The sequence below is a fragment of the Meriones unguiculatus genome, chromosome 5, assembly GCF_030254825.1.
Source record: "Meriones unguiculatus strain TT.TT164.6M chromosome 5, Bangor_MerUng_6.1, whole genome shotgun sequence".
NCBI lineage: Eukaryota > Metazoa > Chordata > Mammalia > Rodentia > Muridae > Meriones > Meriones unguiculatus.
The window spans coordinates 97,776,474-97,795,910 of NC_083353.1; the positions used below are offsets into that span (position 1 = coordinate 97,776,474).

At 38.2% G+C, this 19,437-nt stretch overlaps 1 protein-coding gene across 8 annotated transcripts in view; it reads left to right on the forward strand.

Moving 5' to 3' along the window:
* LOC110555893 (contactin-4) overlaps positions 1-19,437 on the forward strand; it is a 1,034,823-nt gene that overhangs the window by 862,906 nt on the left and 152,480 nt on the right. For all 8 annotated transcript variants that reach the window (XM_060383874.1, XM_060383872.1, XM_060383875.1 and 5 more), the window contains one exon: positions 18,792-18,942. In XM_060383874.1, coding sequence (XP_060239857.1) covers positions 18,792-18,942 — 151 coding nt within the window. The remainder of the gene's footprint in view (positions 1-18,791; positions 18,943-19,437) is intronic.

Genomic DNA, 19,437 nt, shown 5'->3' on the forward strand with positions numbered 1-19,437 from the left:
TTAATCACCTCTCCCTGATGGAGGATCAGCCTACCAGGCCACAGAGGAAGACAATGCAGCCATGCCTGCTGAGACCTGATAGGCTAGGATCATATGGAAGGGAAGGAGGACCTCCCCTATCAGTGGACTTGGGAAGGGGCATTGGTGGAGAAGAGGGAGGAAAGGTGGGGTTGGGAGGGAAAGAGGGAAGGAGCTACAGGTGGGATATAAACTGTAATTAATAAAAATAAATGTTATAATATAAAACAAAAGAATAAGAGATAGCCTTTTTTTTGAGTTAGGATCCAACAAAGCAGACAGGTTCAACTTTGGTGGTCAATAGACTTTGGGACACTATCTCAAAAAGAGATAAAAGAAAAAAGAAAGTGATACTTTTTCAATTAGAACTCAGAAGAGAGAACAGGTTTAGCTGTGAAGATCTATGAGCATGGAAGTGTATTGGAGTATAGCTTCATGATATCATAAAGGAGATAATTATTCCTCCCATCTCCTTAGTATGTCTGAAGGTGAAACAGCCCTCCAAGAGGTGATGTCCTGACCAAATAATTGGCAGGGCCAGCTGTACTAACTCCTAATGAAAGATATAGCAGTAGGTATCGTTCCAATTTGATAAGCAAATCAGACTGTTCTATCTCTACCCAGGGCCTGCAATAGAACTCTAATTTTTTTTTTTTTTTTGACCATAAGGAAGTACTTCTGCTTTAACAGGCCTCAGCAAAGCTGTACTATATTCATCTTCTCAAGCACCATTTAAAATCACATGAGGGGTGATTAGGAATCTTCCTTTGTTTGTATTATCGCGGAAACATGGGTTGGGGTTCAAAGCTAACAATGAGGAAGGGATGCAGCCTTAATGGCCTCTAAGGTTGCTAATATCTATCCAGCCACCTAACACAATGAATGATTTTGCAATCTAGTCATTGGAGGAACCAGCCATTTTAAATCATAGTAGAAAAATTCATAGTGCCCACTCACTAGGGTTTAGTGCTTCTCTTTTCATCCCACCAACATCTGAGCATTAAATGAAATCATCTGAAAAATAATCCCAACTTCTACATTTATCTGGAGACAGTGGGGGAAGAAGTAGAAGATACAGTCAGTATAGTGACTTTTTATGATTTATATGAAGGGGAGGAGGATGCCAAAGGAAATGTGTATTTTCCCTAAATCTAAATGCTGATAGGAACAAAAGGCTTCGGGGGGTAAGGCCCACTGAATACAAAAGCTCTCGTCCCCTTGGCTTGGTCTGACATCAGAGTCAATTATACAGTGAGTATACACTAGAGGCATAATAATCAATAATTCAGAGAAAGAACATTGGAAATTATAGAGGCAGAGAAGTAAAACTCAAAGGAAATTTAAAAAAAAACAAGAAATTTATGTGACAGAATCCAACAGAACTATACACATCTTCTGAAATTCAAAAAAATTAAAATAAAGTGTTAAATAATATGTTTAAATAAATGATGGCTTAAATCTATTGGGCAGGGATGGGCATAGAGAGTCAAGAAGTTCAAAGAATCGCTTCTAGAGTGAATCCAAAGAGATACACACTTAGAGAAATGATAATTAAACTGTCCAAAGCCAAGAATGAAAAGAAAATGTCCACAGCAAAAAACAGTGACAAGAAGAAACAAATGACGCATCTCATGTATAAGAGAGACTTAGAAAGATTGTTAATAGACTTCTCAGCATGAGTTTTGTAATCCAGTAGGAACAGGATTATCTAATAAAAATTCTGTAAATATATATATATATTTTTTTTATCTAAAAACGCCATGCGTAACAAAACTTTCATTTAAAAATGAAAGACATCAAAGTGGAGGCTGAGACTCATAGCCAAACTTTGGGCAGAGTGCAGGTAATCTTATGAAAGAAAGACCTAGAGGGGGCAGGAGTTCTAAAAGAAGACCAACAAAGCCAATAAAACTGAGCCCTGGGCACCCTGCAGAGACTGATACCCCAACCCAGGACAATGCATGGAGAGGACCTAAAACCCTGGCTCAGATGTAGCCCATAGACTCCCTCTCCAAGTGGGTTCCCTGATAAGGGAAGTAGGGGCTTTCTCTGGCATGAACTCAGTGACAGGCTCTCTGATCACATTCCCTTGGGGAGTGCAGCCTTGCCAGGCCATAGAGAAAGACAATGCTACCAGTCCAAATGAGACCTGATAAGCTAGGGTCAAACAGAAGGGGAGGAAGACCTAACCTATCAGTGGACTAGGGGAGGGGCATAAGGGGAGAAGAGGGAAGGAGGTTGGGATTGGAAGGAGACAAGGGAGAGGGATACAGCAAGGGTACAAATTGAATAAATTGAACTAAATAATAATAATAAAATTATAAAATGAAAGAGATATCAATACTTCCCCAGGCCAACAAAATCAAAAGTTCATCATTAGTAGACCACATTGCAATGAATGCTAAAGGAAATCTTTCAATTAAAATGAATAATGAAATTATATGAAAATCTCAATCAAACTACCATGTAGAGATACATACATGCATACATACATACACATATACACACATACATGCATGTAGTCTTTCAATACTCTAACACAGGTATGAAAGTCACTTTTAAGTCAGAAAAAAATATATAAAGAAAGAAGCATAAAATGTAACTATATATTTGAGTATATATTATTATAAATAATTTTTCTTAAAAGTGAGATAGTTATGGGTTACAGGATGTATAGGAAAAAAAACTTATATATGCAACAGGAACTGACTTTAAGATAGCCATATAAGTGCAATGGTAAGCACAAATACATGTGTATATCATATCCACACATATGAGACACACACAAATAGAAATGATCAGAAAGAAAACATGTCACTAAATAACAAGGAAACACAGAATAGTATGCAAAGAAAAGAAAGGGCACAAAAGATTAAGAAAAAAACATACAGAAAACCACAAATAAGCTATTTTATTCCTTCCCTATCAATAAGTGTTTCAAATATAAAATGAATTAGCTATAATTTAAAAGACAGACTAGCTGAATTGATATTCAAATATTGAAACTACATGCTATCTTTTAGGAAGTGAGTATACAGGCTGGAGAGGTTGCTACATAGTTAAGAGCACTTGCTCCTGTAGAGAAACCAGGATCAATTCCCAGCACCCACATAATTGCTCACAACCATCTGTAACTCCAGTTCTAGGTAATCTACTGACCTCTTCTGACCTCTGAGGACACCAAGCACACATACGATGCACATACATATGTGCAGGCAAACACACAGAAAATAAAATAAATACATATATTTTTAAAATATATATTTATATTTTATATATAATATTATATATTTATATTATATAAATATATATAAAATATATATTTAAAATCAGTGCATCACACAAGACAAACTAAAAGGCAAAGAAAAAAAAACCTGTCACATTATCAATATTGTACCATGGTAAAAGGGTCAGCTAACCACCACAGGATGATTTGTGTATGGGTGTGTGTGTGTGTGTGTGTGTGTGTGTGTATTAGCACCTCCAATATATGAAGCAAAAGTCAGAAAACATGAGGGAAGAAATGAAACTATTATAAAATACTTTGATATACCATTCTTAAATTATGAGAAGTAGAAAAAGATCAACAAGGAAACAGTACACTTGAACAAAGGTAGACCAGTTAGATATAACTGAAACCTGAAGATCAACTCTCCCCAATATTCTTTGCAAGCATGCCTGTGACATTCTATAAAATAATCCACATCTAACAAGTCTCAACAGATTTAAGATTAGAATTATACAAAACATACTCTCTAACTGCATTGGGATAAAAATAGAACTCAGTTGTTGAGGGAAAAAAAGAAAAATCTACAAATATGTGAAAACTGAAGAGTTGATTCTTATATCATCAGTTGGTTGAAAGAAATAAAAAAGAACCTGGTGTGAAAATACATCAAAATTTACAAATACAGCACAATTTGTAGTAAGAGGTAAATTGACAGTAACAAAGAATTTAAAAAGGAGTTACCTAATTAACAACCTGGGTTTACAACTAAAAACTTAGAAAAAGAAATTAAACAAAACAAAACAAAAAAAGTAGTAGCGAAGAAATAATAACCATTAACACCAAACACATGAAATAAGGAATAGAAAAGAAATCAGTAAAATGAAGAGTTAATAATCAGAAAGATCAACAAAATTCCAAACCTCCTTCTAGACTAAAACAAAAAAAGAAAAAAAAAAAACTAACATACAACAAAAAATGAAAAATAAAATATTAAAATTTTAGCACAGATATTTTTTAAGCTTAAAACCTGAGAGGAGTCAGGTGAATTACCACATACAACCTTTCCAGCTGAGTTATGAAGATGTTTTAGAGAATCTGAATAGTTTGTAACTACTAAATCACAGTTAAAGCCTCCCAAGAAAAAAATGCCCAGGACTAGAGGCTCCCTGTGGAGAATCCTACCAAGCATTTGAAGAGGAATCCAGTTCTCCTCAAGCCTTCCCCAGAAATTTAAGAGGAAACACATCCAGCCTCATTCTTTGAGTTTTGCGTTTGTCTAATACCATGAGCAGCAGATGTCTGTACTATACATCCCGTGATGCAAAAAAATCGCCAACATTATGCTAAGCAGCCATATATATCAGCATGGAGGAATACCCACCATGGCTCATGATGTGAATATCTATCTGCTCGTCTTACTGCTACAGGGGAAGACTGTCATAAAGCGCCAAATATCACCTCAGTCGATGAAAAAAAAAAAAAAAACAGTTGTCAAAATTCAATACCGTTTTATGATTTTTAAAAAAGGTACTCAAGAATAAAGGTTAGAGAAAACCGTCTCAGTTTAACAGGAATCGCTTACAATGAAGCCTGCCAACATCACACTCATTGTTGAAAGCATGAAAGCCTCCTACGATGAACAAGGAAAGGATACCCACCCTCATCATTATTGTTTAGTGCAGTGCCGGAAGACTGAGGAAGAGCAATTAGATGAGAAAAAGCAGTAAAGGCTTCCAACTTGGAATAGGAAGAAAGTAAAATCTTTGTTTGAAGATGACATGATATAAACATAGAGGAAACCCGAAAGCAGCTACAAAAGCAGAGACGCCCTATTGAAACTAATAAATCATTTCAGGAAAGCTGCAGGATGCAAAAGTCAGAACACTCAAAGAATTCAGTGACAGTGCAGCGTGCCAGCAGAGAGGAATCCAAAAGGGAAATCAAGAGAAGTCCTATCTATGATAGCATCAAAGAAAAATAAGTTTAGGAGTAATCAAAAGGGCCGAATTTTTTTCCACGCAAAACTACATGAGATTGTTGAAAGAACTGAGGAAATACAGATGGAAAGGAATCCCCTCTTTGTATTAGAAGACTCCGTGCTTTTAAAGTGCCCATTCTTCCCAGATCTGTTGCCAACTTCAATACAACCACAAGAATATCTCAGTGGAAAGTAATTTGTAGTGAATAAATAAATAAATGTAAATCATGAGAGCTCAAGGGGGCCATCAGTAGCTAACAGTATATTAAAAAAGAACAAAACTGGAAAACTCATGATTCCTGATTGCAGGACAGGAAGTGTCCAAACAGCCTCTGCACATAGGTTTATAGATCAGTATGAAAGAAGAGAAAGCCTGCAAAACAAACCATGGAATATGACCAAAAAAGTTTCAGCAATGGTGCCCAAAGACAGCAATAGCAGCAGACTGGCATAAAAAAAAAAAAAAAAAAGATCCAGATCCAGTAGGAAGACCCCTTGCACACAGACCTGAAAACCCGAGTTTGATTCCAAGGTTTCACAAGGTGACAAGAGGGAATTTCCTAAAAGCTGTTCTCTGACCTTTGCCCTCCACATGCATGCTGTGACCTATGAGTACCTGCATCCATGTAAGCACACACACACAATTCTTTTCATCTTCCCAGTCTCTGTTTAATATGTTCAATATATTTTAGAGAAGAATATATATATTAAATATGTGTTATACATATTTAATAGGGAATAATATTTACATATTTATATATTCTTCTCTAATATATTACAACCCAACCGTGGCTTCCCTTCCCTTCTCTCTCCCCAAACCCTGACCCAACTCCCCTTGATGTGATGGTGTGTACCTGGTCTTATTGTAGCTAGTTATACAGTTTTTGGTTGTTGTCCCTGTGAGTTTTGCATGAACACGATTTAATATGGTATTGTAGAAACTGGATATCCGTATTTAAAAGAACAAAGTTGAGCCCCTGTCTTAATAGAAATACATCAAACAGAGAGTGTTCATTCATGTGAGGAAATAACATTGAAAAGGCCACGTGTGCAGTGGAGATTATATTTGCATGAGGATTACTGCCTAGGGAATAAAAACACCCCCTGCATCTTAATAGTAAGAAGCAAACCAACTAAAAAGTAGACAAAGGGGGCTGGAGAGGTGGCTCAGCTGCAAAGGAGATAGGCTTACAACTAAAAAGACAAAAAAAAAATAGACCAGGGTCTTGAATAGACATTATTGTAAACAGAGACAATTCATAAAGAAATACAAATTAGAATCACAATGAAGTATTGTACTGTACCATATAGGATGACACGTACCACTAAACAGAGTGGGGGGGGGGCAAAGGAAGAGAAAAATAATAGCAAATGCTAAAAGAGGACAATGACCAAACTATTTTGGGCAATTTCAAGGTCAAAATAGTTGAAGCAGGGAAAAGCAGTGAATTCAATAGATTGTAACATGTGCACCATTAGTGGCAGTGAAAAAGTTAGAGCACTACAGAAAATAGTATAGTATCTCCTCAAAATGTTACAAGTTATCATAAAACCAAGCAAGCCTCCCTCTTGGTATATATCCAAAATAAATAAAAAGCAGCATTCCAGCCAAGCATTTGTACACTCATGATCACTGCATAATTACTCATAGCGACCAGAAAATTAAAGCAATCTAATGGTTCATGTTTAGATACCTAGTAAAACACAGTACACATACAATGAAATATTACTCAGCCTTAAAGATAAAGAAATACAGACATATACTACAACATGGATGAACCATGAGGACACAGGGAGTGAAAAAATAGCATCACATGAAGGAAATTCTGTTGATACCAGTTACGTGAAGCCCCTAGAGAAGTCAACTTTATAAGAACAGAAAACAGAGGTATAAAAGAGGAGAAGTGTGGAGGTGGGAGGTCATTAATTAATGGGTATATAAAGTTTTGGTTTTGCAAAATAAAAAGCTAGTAGAGCTCCACTGAAGAGTATTACATTGAGTTAACATTAATCTATTCGGAAAGTAGCTAAGGTGGTAAATTTCATGCTGTGTGCTTCATACCACCATTCTTCAAAAAAGAAATGAAGATATTGCAGTACATGTTAATATTTATTATATGTGTGAACTAGTTTGGGATGCTAAGTTCAAGTCTGATTTCAGGCCTGAAAGAAAGCCTGGAACTATGTGTCTTTACTGACTGCTGGTACAAATTCTTCTGTTCGATGGTCAGAGGCAAATTTTTATAATATTTCAGGTCTCGTTGCATTGTGATACTTAGTCTAAGCATCACATGTCTCAAGTTTGTGTAAACATGCCACCATTTGTTCTCTGTATTGTCAATAAAACAACCAGTCCCAATGAAAAGAATAGGGTGGGACATTTTGGTTCAGAGTGGAAGAGAAGGAAGCAAGAGGGGGGAAGAGGAGAAAGTGGGAGCAGAAGTAGGCAGGAGAGGTCTTGGTACCATGAGGAGAGAGGAGCAGAGAATCCAGAGGAGAGGACTTGGAACCGTGTGGAGAGATGGACCAGACCTAAGGTATGATTAAAAGCAAGAATAATAGGTGAAATCTGAATGGTAGGAAACTATGTGGGCTTGGAGATTTAGGACGGAATAGCTATTGCCCATCATTGTTCTCTAGGTTAATTAAATAAAACAACAACAAGTTTCCAAGTCCCACTCATGGTGGGTATGTTCAAGAGCAGATGATCCCAAGAAGCTCCTTAACATGATTATGCTGAGTTAACTGAGATGCCAGTGATGCTGAGTCCAGGATCTAAGTATCTTTCATCCTCGGTCTAAGCCATTACAGCAAGTAGCTTTCTCTTTCATAAAATCAAGAGAAGCAGGACGAGGCTGTTTTCTCGGTATAACCACCATGTTCAGCCTATCTATCTTCCATGCCCCATTATCCATAAGCACAACATAAACTGTCAGATGGAAGGGCAGGAGGGAAAGGGCATAGGGGGGAAAGTAGCAGGGTGGGTGGAACTGGGAGGAGATGAGGGAGAGGGCTGCAGAAGAGATACAATGTGAATAAATTCGAATTAATGAATTAATTTGATTAAAAAACTCTGTTGTAGAAGAAAGTTTTTGCCAGGTATACAGTATTTGTTATAAGACCACCTTTGATGTTTTTCAAACATGAGAAAACTGTGGCTCATAAATGTTCCTAATGCAATTGATTTGTCTTTAGAGTAACACATGTGGCTTTTAATGAAGTCTTTAGGTGTGAGTGAAAACGAACATGGCCAAGGGCATATGACATACTGTCTGCCTGCACAACTGGTTCTGATGCCTTCCTGAAGGAGCGTGATAACCAGGAATCTGCCTCTACTGCGTTCCACACATGGCTCTCCTACATTATAATATGTTCCCATGGAAACAGAAGCACTTAAAACTGCCATGATACCTCTATTCATAAAGTCTAGAAAACAGATTTGTTGAATAAAGTGAACCCACTAGCACAATTGTGAAAGTTTTGAGGTTCTTGGCTTTTTAACACCGATTCCTCTTGTGGGTATACCAAGAAAATAAACAAAAGTCCATGCTACAGCTGCAGAATAAGGCCTACATCTAGCAAGCTGGAAGCCCCAGGGTCCATGTACCCTGTATCCTTTTGCCATCCAGCTTTGAGGAAAGTGGACAAAGCCAGTGGGGTGCTGGTGCCAGTTCCTATTGACAGGAGCCGATGCTGCAAAGCTCTTTTCAGTTCTGCCTTTAATGATTTCATGTTGACGTGAACAAAGGTGGGATATTTGCACCACAGAAATTGGCAGGTGCCACAAACCAAGTTCCTCGGTGTGTAGTTTTGTTGAGCGAGATGTTGAAGCTGTCCTATGTTCAGGTAACTTGTGAGTTTAAATTGCCCAGAGAGTGATTACTAGCTCAAGTGTCCTGTTACCAGGCTTTGGATTTAAAGAAGGAATTTATAGCCATAGTATCTGGGAAGAAAGGTATAGAGGACCTTGGCAAAGCATCACGAGGAAGAAATGAGACAAACCCCGGAGTTTGAAACATATACATATACATAGTACTTCATATAAAGACCTGTGCTTGGTCACAGGGCTACACAATAAGCATAGTTATCACAAAAGAACTACTGGGGGAAGGGATAGAGCTTAGTTAGTAGAGTGCTTGCCTACTGTGCATGAAGCCACAGGTTCAAATCCCCAGCGCACATAGCTGGTGGGCATGTGCATACCGCCTATACTTACAGCATTGGGGAAGTAAAGGCAGCGGGGTTAGAATTTCAAGGTCATGCTCAGCTACATAATGAGTTCAGGGCCAGCTGGTGACAAATATGGCCTTGTCTTCAAAAACAAACAAACAAACAAACAAACAAACAAACAAACACAATGATCTAGTAAGAGCTAAGAGGAGAACTATCTTTTTCCCACTTTTTTATTTTAATTTTTTTTATTAATTACATTTTATTCACTTTGTATCCTGCCTGTAATTCCTTCCCTCCTCCCTCACAATCACTCCCTTCCTCCCCCTTCTCCACGTATGCCCCTCCCCAAGTCCACTGGTAGGGGAGGTCTTCTTTTCCCTCCTTCTGATCCTAGTCTGTTAGGTCTCATCAGGGGTGGCTGCATTGTCTTCCTCTGTGGCCCGGTAAGGCTACTTCCCCCTCAGGGGGAGATGATCAAAGAGCAGGCCAATCAGTTCATGTCAGAGACAGTCTCTGTTCCCATTACTATGGAACCCACTAGGAGACTGAACCGTCATGGGCTACATCTGTGCAGGGGTTTTGAGTTATCTCCACGCATGCTACTTGGTTGGAGTATGAGTCTCAGGGAAGGCCCATGTGCCCAGATATTTTGGATCTGTTGCTCTGCTTTTGGAGCTCCTGTCCTTTCCAGGTCTTACTAACTCCCACTTCTTTCTTAAGATTCCCTACAATCTCCTCAAAGTTTGTCCATAAGTCTCAACATCTGCTTTGATAGTCTGCAGAGCAGAGCCTTTCAGAGGCCCTCTGTGCCAGGCTCCTAACTTGTTCCCTGTTTTCTCCTTCTTCTGATATCCATCCTCTTTGCCTTTCTGGATGGGGATTGAGCATTTTAGCCAAGTTCTCCCTCTTGATTAGTTTCTTTAGGTGTACAGATTTTAGTAGGTTTATCCTATATTATATGTCTATATGAGTAAGTATATACCTTGTGTGTCTTTCTGCTTCTGGGATAGCTCACTCAGGATGATCTTTTCCAGTTTCCACCATTTACCTGCAAATTTCATGATTTCCTTATTTTTAATTGCTGAGTAGTATTCCATTGTATAGATGTACCATACTTTCTGTATCCATTCCTCAGTTGAGGGGCATCTTAGTTGTTTCCATCTTCTGGCTATTAGAAATAAAGCTGCAAAAACATGGTTGAACAAATATTCTTATTGTTTACTTGAGCCTCTTTTGAATATATGCCTAGAAGTGGTATGGCTAGATCTTGAGGAAGAACTATTCTTAATTGTCTAAGAAAGCAGAGAACTACCTTTTAAAACTGGAGTTTTAAAATTTACACTGTCCCACTTGCAGGTCTGTCTTCTTTCAGCAAATATTTCTATCACAAAATAAAGTTATTTATAATAATATGTAACATTGTAGCTATGGGTTTATATAAGAGTTAAGAACATATTGCTAAATACAATGAAGTAACATTTAGACAGATACAAGGTCAATGCAATTAACCAGTTTTAAAAATGCATAATGTCTTTTTTATATTTATGTAGATGGTCAAAGGAGGTTAACAAGAGGTCAGAGGTTAAACCCTACTAAAGCATTACATAAGAATGATTTAAAGTACTGTGCTAATGAATGTTTGAAAAAGAATGTTTTAAAGTGGAGTTTAAGCATTTTTTCTTGAAATAAGAAATAGTATCTTTCTTTATTTACTTAATTAGTCTTTGGATCTTCAAACCCTTCATAAAAGGGAAAAACACTATGCCTGATTCAACTTGTTGGCAGAGAAATCATTGAGGGATCTTGAAATGGTGCCTCTGCACAAAAGCTGTTTGGCAGTCACCATAAACTCTGTAATGCCTATTTTGAAGTGATATTTCATATCCACACTAGGGTTTACCACTCAGTAATACAGAGAAGCTGTTTGGATACATGCTAGCTTGGATGTCTCACCAGAGCTATGAAGTTCAGTGGGAAAAAAGAAACCAGAAGGTTGGATACCATGTGATTTTCTCTGTGTCTAAAATAGTCTGAACATGGGAAAAGCACACAGAGAAACTGGTGGTTCCGAGGGATTAAAAACAATTTGGTCAAAAGGGCAGGATAGGACCGCTAAGCAAAAGCATGTTGTTTGCAGCCATTTCTTTATCTTGACCTCAGTGCTATATGTGTAAAACTACATAAGTGACTGATGTACACCTAATGGCCAGCTTCCTTATTCTGCTATCTGCAATGCCACACATTCATTGGAGAAGCATGATGAAGAACAAAGAGGCCGTGTCTATGATGTACTTGCAGTTCTCTGTAAATCTATGATTATTTCCAAATAAAGAAGGATTCTGGTTTGTTTGTTTTACACAAAGGTTTATCTTTGTGATTGTAAGAAATTCTCTTGTATACAAGGCCCCCAATGCCTTTAGTAGACGTTATTGTTGCGTTGGAAATAGTCATGGAGAGAAAGGAGTGTCAGCTTCTCTGGAACGATACCATGTCAAGTACCTCCAAGTATTATGTCAAGTACTTCCACAGCTTTTTGTTAAGCTGCTGTAATATATGCTGACACAAGCAACTTTGGGGAGAAGGGTTCATTCTCAACAGTTACAGGTTCCTATCTATCCCTGTGGGCTGCTGTCTATCACTGCAAGTAGTTGCTCATCACTGCAGTGAAGTCACAGTGGCAAGAGACTGAGACAACTCGTCACATTGCATCTAAAGTCGAGAAGAGAGTGACAGATGAATGTATGCATGCTAGTGTTAGCTCACTTTCTTTAGTTTATACAGCTTTGCCCAGGGAATGGCCCCAACCAAAATTAAGACTGGCCTTCCCATATAAACTAAATAATCAGAATAATCCCCCAGAGGCACACCTATAGGCTGCTCTTCCAAGTGATTTTAAATTTTGCTAATGCAATAATTAACACTTAATTAACCATTGCTAGCGCTTTTTGTACAACATATGTATTTTTCTCTTAGTTCAGCAAATAACATTGCAACTGTAAATATTATGTTTCTTTGCTTCTACTTTATAATACCTCACACAAAGGAGCATGAGTTGTTAGGGTCTTAGGAAATAAAGTGGTCATAAGTAATCATTCCAAAGTAAAACAGATAGAATGTTGACTTTAAAGAGGTTGGAAATGATACATTATGCTAATGAAGAAAGAAAATCATCTCCTTCAGAGTTATGTTAAGTATCTCTTTCTGTACAGCTTCTTAATCAGGGAGGCCGGATTTTAAAACCAGAATAAAAGACCCCCACACTCACACTCTCACCCACAGACTCACACCCCCACACCCCCACTCTGAAAACCACACTCTCACTCCCAACCTTTAGCCAATAAGCCAAGAGAAGCTTGAGGTTTGTGGTCTGATATAACCATTATCTCCTCAGTGAAAGAAAGATTGGAATTAATGCGTTTGCTCTGGGTATTTTTATCGGATGGTGAGGTAATCGCTAAAGATAATAGATAAAGGTTAAAATAATATGAAATTCTAAACTTCCAAAAGCACCAGCCTTAATAGTTTCCACTGGCAATGTTCCCAGTGATGTTTCTACAGGCCAGCTCTGCCAGAACAGGCATGCAGAATTATCCTTTCCTCTTCAGGAATGTAGTAAAACATTGTATTCATGGATTTCCCAAATGGTATTGCCTCTGCATACTCAGTTAAGGGAATTTTATTTTCTCTCTTGAGAAACGACACTACCTCAGACACAGAGAAAACTTCTGTTTTCAGGGGTTCTATTGCCTACTTTAGATACCCTTGTTATGGGACCAGGAGTCATCTAATTAATTAAATATAAATAGTTGTGAGTTATATAGGTGGATTTCCACAGCTTCTCATATGTAAAATAGGTTTAGAGTAGTACAAATTATGGGTAAGTAATTAAGAGCTGCACCTCCCTCATGGGAGATGGCTGCTGCAGGATGCATCCCAGCACTGAGATTGCTGACATCTAGCAGCTCACGTGAGAAACCCTGGCCTCCAGGTCTGCTGGGATCAGCAAATGAGCACCTGCAAGAATCTGTCAGCAGCTCCCAGATGGGTGTGGGTGATTTCACTGCTGGTTTTGTCATTCCAGAGCTTTGGAGGGCCACTGAAATTTTACCTCCCCAAGAAGTAGTTAACATGAACAAAACTTGTGTTTTAATGCTGCCCTCCTGTGGCCACTACCAATATCATCCAGGAGAACTGCCTTCTTTGTGAGTGCCAAGTGGGCAGAAGGACCCATTTTCTTTCCCTTTGGGCCTGGACTAAGCTGACATTTGGGTGACTCAGAGTAAATATAGGATATCAATAAGAAAAATACCCCTTCATAAGCTAAACTGCATCTCTAGGGCATAAAGTCATCACCAAATAGCAGAATATTACGAAGCCTATCCGGTATTCAAAACATGACAGAGCTTTGATAGTCTTGCTCCTAGAAACCAGTATGCCTTATGGTGACAACTGACACATTTGCAAAGCTAGATAACACCGGAAACAAATGGAATCGACAACAGGAAGATAGTTGGTGTATAATTTCATTCTTAAGAGTGAAAGATGTTCAAGTCAGTCTTATCTCTAACATATCCAAAAGGTAATATGACTGGAAAAATACAAATGCCTCTTCAAATAGACATGTTTTCTGCTTTCTGTGTGTCTGATATCGTATAATTTCAAATTCTGTAAATGCGATAATAGGTTTTTTATGACAAATAAACCCATGTGTGGCACACAGTTTGATTTATATAAACTTATTTTGAATGCAGAGGCAGACTTCCTCCCGAACAGATGAAAATATCTGCCTGGAGTGATAAATTCATATATGTAGGAAGATAGAGTTGTAAGAAGGGATTTTTTTTATGAGAAAGGTTTGTAATATTATTTTTAATTTTTCCTTCAAAAGATCTTCTAGAAGACTTGATTTTATTTTGATGGGTTTTGTGTGTGTGTGTGTGTGTGTGTGTGTGTGTGTGTGTGTGTGTGTGTGTGTGTCAGTTTGGATGTTTACCTACTCTGAGAAGGAGTCTGTTCTGTCAAAACGCTTTCCTGTGTTACCATGTTGCTCATGTGGGATTGCTAAGTAGAAGATATCGATACAGCGTAAAGGCTTTATATCAGCAGTTTTAAGCTTGTGGGTCATGACCCCCTGAGGGGTCAAAAAACCCTTTCACGAGGGTTTCACATATCAGGTATTTACATGACTATTCATAAAAATAACAAGATTACAGCTATGAAGTAGCAATGAAATAATTTTATGGTTATGGGACACAATAGCATGAGAGATGGTATTAAAGGGTCACAACATTAGGAAAGCTGAGAGCCGCTGTTTTACATGTTCATGACTTTACTATTGAAGCAACTAGACCAACAGCCCAGTAATGCAGACCAATACAGTTAGCCAGTGGATGAAGATGAGACCAGGCAATCGCATTCACCCGTAGTCCGTGGATGCATTCTCGGCCACATTCCTCACTACTGGGTGATGCTCAGCTTCTCTGCAATTTGAGCTTAACTTTATAGCTTAGCAATGCAAACTCTTTCTTTTCTCCCCCTAGTTAGTTTTACACATACACACACACATACAGGAAGAGAGGAGGAATGAGAGAAGAAATTTTATATTCTTTATATATTTTGATTAATGTATTTTTGATATGCATGTTGATTATGACACAACATTTTAATCATGCTTAAAATTTGCTAAGATTTTTGTTAGTTCCCTATCTTGCTTATCTTATTATCTTATTTTATGTTTATATCTTTTTTTTTTTTCAATGCAGTTTATTCAGGAACATTGAACAATCCTCGGACCCCGGGGAAAGCCAGCCCACAGCTTAAATAGCCTCTGGGTAGCCAACCCAGGCGTGCCACGGGGGCAATGCAGATAGGTCCACATACATGGAAGCAAGCCAGATCCTCGGCCTTAGCCAAATGTGGAGTTGTTCGTGACAGAGAGCACTCACCATCGGGAAGGTGGAAGGCGGAAACCAGCTCCATCTTTAAGGCATAGCATTCCGCAGCTCTCTACAGTTCCCCCTTTTTGTTTTAGACGCATCAGGCAAGAGTAGAGGTCTGATCTCTGATATTAGAAATAAATTGGGACTTTGTACAGATGTTCATTTAGGTGTCATCCACCCAAAGAGCATCAGACCCGTCAGATACCTTTTTCTCAGAGGCGGGACCTGGGGCATCAACCCACATGCAATCAGACATGCTATTCTCTGGGTCCAAAGCGGCTGACCCTGAGTGCAGTGCTTAGCCTCGCATCCTGAGCGTAACATTTTAGCTTTTTATGGTATCCAACCATGCTTGGGGAGAATGTCCTGCTTCAATGGCTGTAAAGGCCTGAATGATCATGGCTGCATCACACTGTTGTGAGACTCTAATCTTGCATATATACCACAGGCAAACCAAGGAGACCAACACCAGAAGGCCTGCTAATACTCCCATGCCCGCCCATTCCTTCAGATGATTCATGGCTGCAGCAATCCATGTTGATAATCCTGTGGCTAGTCCTGCGTCCACTCTGGTAGAATTTACTGTGACAATGGCCACTCTCAGCTGCTCCATCGTAGTATCGAATTCTCCAGTCCAATTACCTAAAATATAGCTCGACAATTGTTTAGACAGATTTGCAGCACAGGAAAAATTCTCATGTTGTATGCTAGTGACACAAAGTCCAGCATACTTTCATTGACAGCCAGGTTGAGCGATTTGCCATAGGGTATCTATTTGCTCCTGCAAGAGGTCAATCCTCTGATTGAACACCATCAAGCTTCCTTTTAGTTGAGCATTAATTCCTTTATGTACAACTAAGGCATGAGCTACATTGGCTAAATGATTATTCAGGGTCTGAGCAGTCTGCCCAGTATGACTCATGGCTAATGCCCTGGTGGTAGCTCCAACAGCAGTCAATGAGATGGTAGTAACAATGGTGGCTGTAGTTCCAAGATCCCTTTTCTTTCTGAAGAGAGTCATAGCGTGAGGGGCATCAATGGGCACAGGCACCCAGTGAGGCATGCGAGTAACCAGGGCATACCTAAATTTACTAGCATTCTGGCATTGGGCAAAAAAGCAAGTATCATCACCACAATTACTTGGCTCTATCTGGCTAATAATGAATAAAAATGGGGGATATAGACAAACAGGTATGGGCTTATAGGAAATATTATGAGAAGCCTTAGCCCCTCGTTGGAACATCCTGCGTCAGTTCTAGAACTAGCAGTGGTGGTGTCCGAGGTCTGAGTAGGTTCAGGAGACCATTGCCCCCAGGGGTGAGACGTGCTCCATGCCAATTGACTAACTCCATGTTTTCCTCCAATTTTGAAAGTCATTTAAGGTTCTTAAATTATTTTTTTCCCTTTTTTTCTTAAATTTTTATGTTTATATCTTATTAGCTTAATGTTTAGTAGGTCTGCCCTAACCATATGTTCCATTAGACATATTACTTTTATGCTTTAACTTTGTAGACCATACTAATTAGCAAAATATTACAATATACAATATTTTAATTATAAATAGTTAGACTTGCACTTTGTTTGCTAGTAGCATTTATCACTCTCAGTTCACCCTTTGTATTGTGGATTATTATGCATCCAGATATACACATTGAGATGTCAGCATCCTTAGTGATTCCTTTGTTTTCTTTCTTCCCATGTGATACCAGCCTAGTGAGTACATTATAGCACCCTGTCACACAGTAACCTTCTCAGTTCTATTTGTAGCTAGGCAGTTGCGGAAATTGTTTTTACCACAGAAGCCCTTAATAAGAACTAACTTGTTTCTACTAAAGCTCCATTTGAAATTTTGAAATTACTGGTTATAGCTAGGCCTTGTGGTGTAGACCTATCACTGCCACTTTGGGGCAGAGTGAGGCAGTAGGGTTATAAGTTCAAGTCACTGCAAAGCCAGTCTGGGCAACTTACCTTATGTCAAAGTTAAAAACATTACCAGAGATCTATAGATACCACACTGTGGCAGAGAGTTGCCTAGCATGCATAAAGTCCAGGTTCAATTCAGTCCTTGGTTTAAAAAAAAAAAAAAACTGCTAGCTGTTACTTGAGGATGTTTAAGAAATGGGCCAGTTGGAGAGGTGGCTCAGCAGTCAAGAACATTTTCTGCTCCTGCAGAAGACTAAGGTTTGCTTCCCAGCACTCCATGGAGATTCATAGCCATCTTTAAATCCAGTTCCAGGGAATCTGACACCCTCCTCTGGACTCTGTGGACACTGAATGTATGTGGTGCATATACATACTACATATACATATAAACACATACATATAAAAAATGTTTTAAAAATAAATGGGTATGCACCTCACCCGTGTGTATATATATTCACTCTAAGTCTTCATTTAAGTCGTTTGGATTTAAATATTGTCTTCACTGTGATATGAAAGCCTTAATTCATGATGTTAAATTGCAAAGAGTCAGAGATTTTAAATAAGGTACAAATTACAAAAGAAAATGAATCCATCTGGTCATTTAATAATTCTTCCTTGCACAGTAACTAAATAAACTCAGAAGAAAACATAGATTTTTTTTTCAGAAAGGCTTCATTTATTTGTTTATTTAGTCATTCATTCATTTGGATTAGATTAAAGATGATGTGTTTTGTTTCAGAGAAACAGTAATTATCTTATATTATTAATATGTCAGCACAATGTAATGTGTCAATGTGAGTAGACTCTTCAGAGCAATAAAAGCGAGTGTATAACATGGTTTTCCAAATTTCTGCAACAAATGCAAGTGATTTCTTCTAAATTGGACAAGCATTGTGTTGGGTACTGGTAACTGCCTTTTAAGGAAAAACTCACAGAAGGCAATAATATAAGGATTAACTAATAGATACAAAGAGAGAGAGGGACAGAGACAGAGAAAGAGAGAGAGACAGAGGTGGGAAGTGAGGGAGGGAGGAAGGAAAGGAGAACAAGAGAATGCTATGTTGTAGAACAGAAGCAGAAACTATCAGAGAAAGGGACCACTTTAGCATACATAATCAGGAAACTTGCCACATTTGGGTTGTTTTTTTTGTTGTTTGTTTGTTTTGTTTTGTTGTTTCTTTCCCTGTTGATTCTCTTACATTTTAAATTTTTGTCCACTTGAAGGTAAAATAAATTTTTTAAGAGAAGCCTTCACAGGAGGGTAAGAATGTTTGATATCTTGATCTTCACGGTCGAGGATACAAAATCCATCAGGTTACATCCATATAACAGTTGCACTTTATCACATATAAATCATGGATTAAATTTTAATAACCCATCCATCCAAATATGTAGTGCTGCATGCTTTCCATCAGAAGAAATTTAGCTTCCTGTCTCTGATGATCTATAGTAAGTAAATATCACAGAAAGAAACAGGCTAAGTTGCTTCTTCCTTCTGTAATAATGTGTTATTTTTGTATATTTCCTCTAGCTGAGAGTCCAGATTTCTCAAGAACACTCTTGAAAAGAATGACGCTTGTCAAGGTGGGAGGTGAAGTTGTCATCGAATGTAAGCCAAAAGCATCTCCAAGACCTGTCTATACCTGGAGAAAGGGACGAGAACTATTAAGAGAAAATGAAAGGTACCGTGTTGAAATATTTTTAAATATTTGATTAACCTGTAATAAATTGTCTTTCTGTTATACTTGAGCAAATAGACAAGGATGGAAGCTATATAAGACAGGTAGGAACATTGACCTCCACGCTCCTTCTTAATATCAGGGATCCAGAATGCCCTCCAAGCAAAAAGAATTGCATGAACCATGTGAGGGCTCAAAAAGCTGCCTGTGGATAAAAAGATGAAAATATACTTTAACCTAAAATTTGTCTGTGTGCTTCCACCCATTATAAACCCTTGACTTAGTCAAAACAATCTGGTTCCATATACCATGACAACTCTTCAAACATTTGGCAAAATCTGTTTTGTTTCCTGGTGTCATATAGGTGGCTTATGGCCAATGGTTCTGTTTGATTGTTCATTATTTCATTTGTATCTCTTTAAAGTACCAGATTTGTACTAATATCTGAATTACCTGCCTCTGCTTCCTATTATACATGAATTACATTTAGAAAGCATA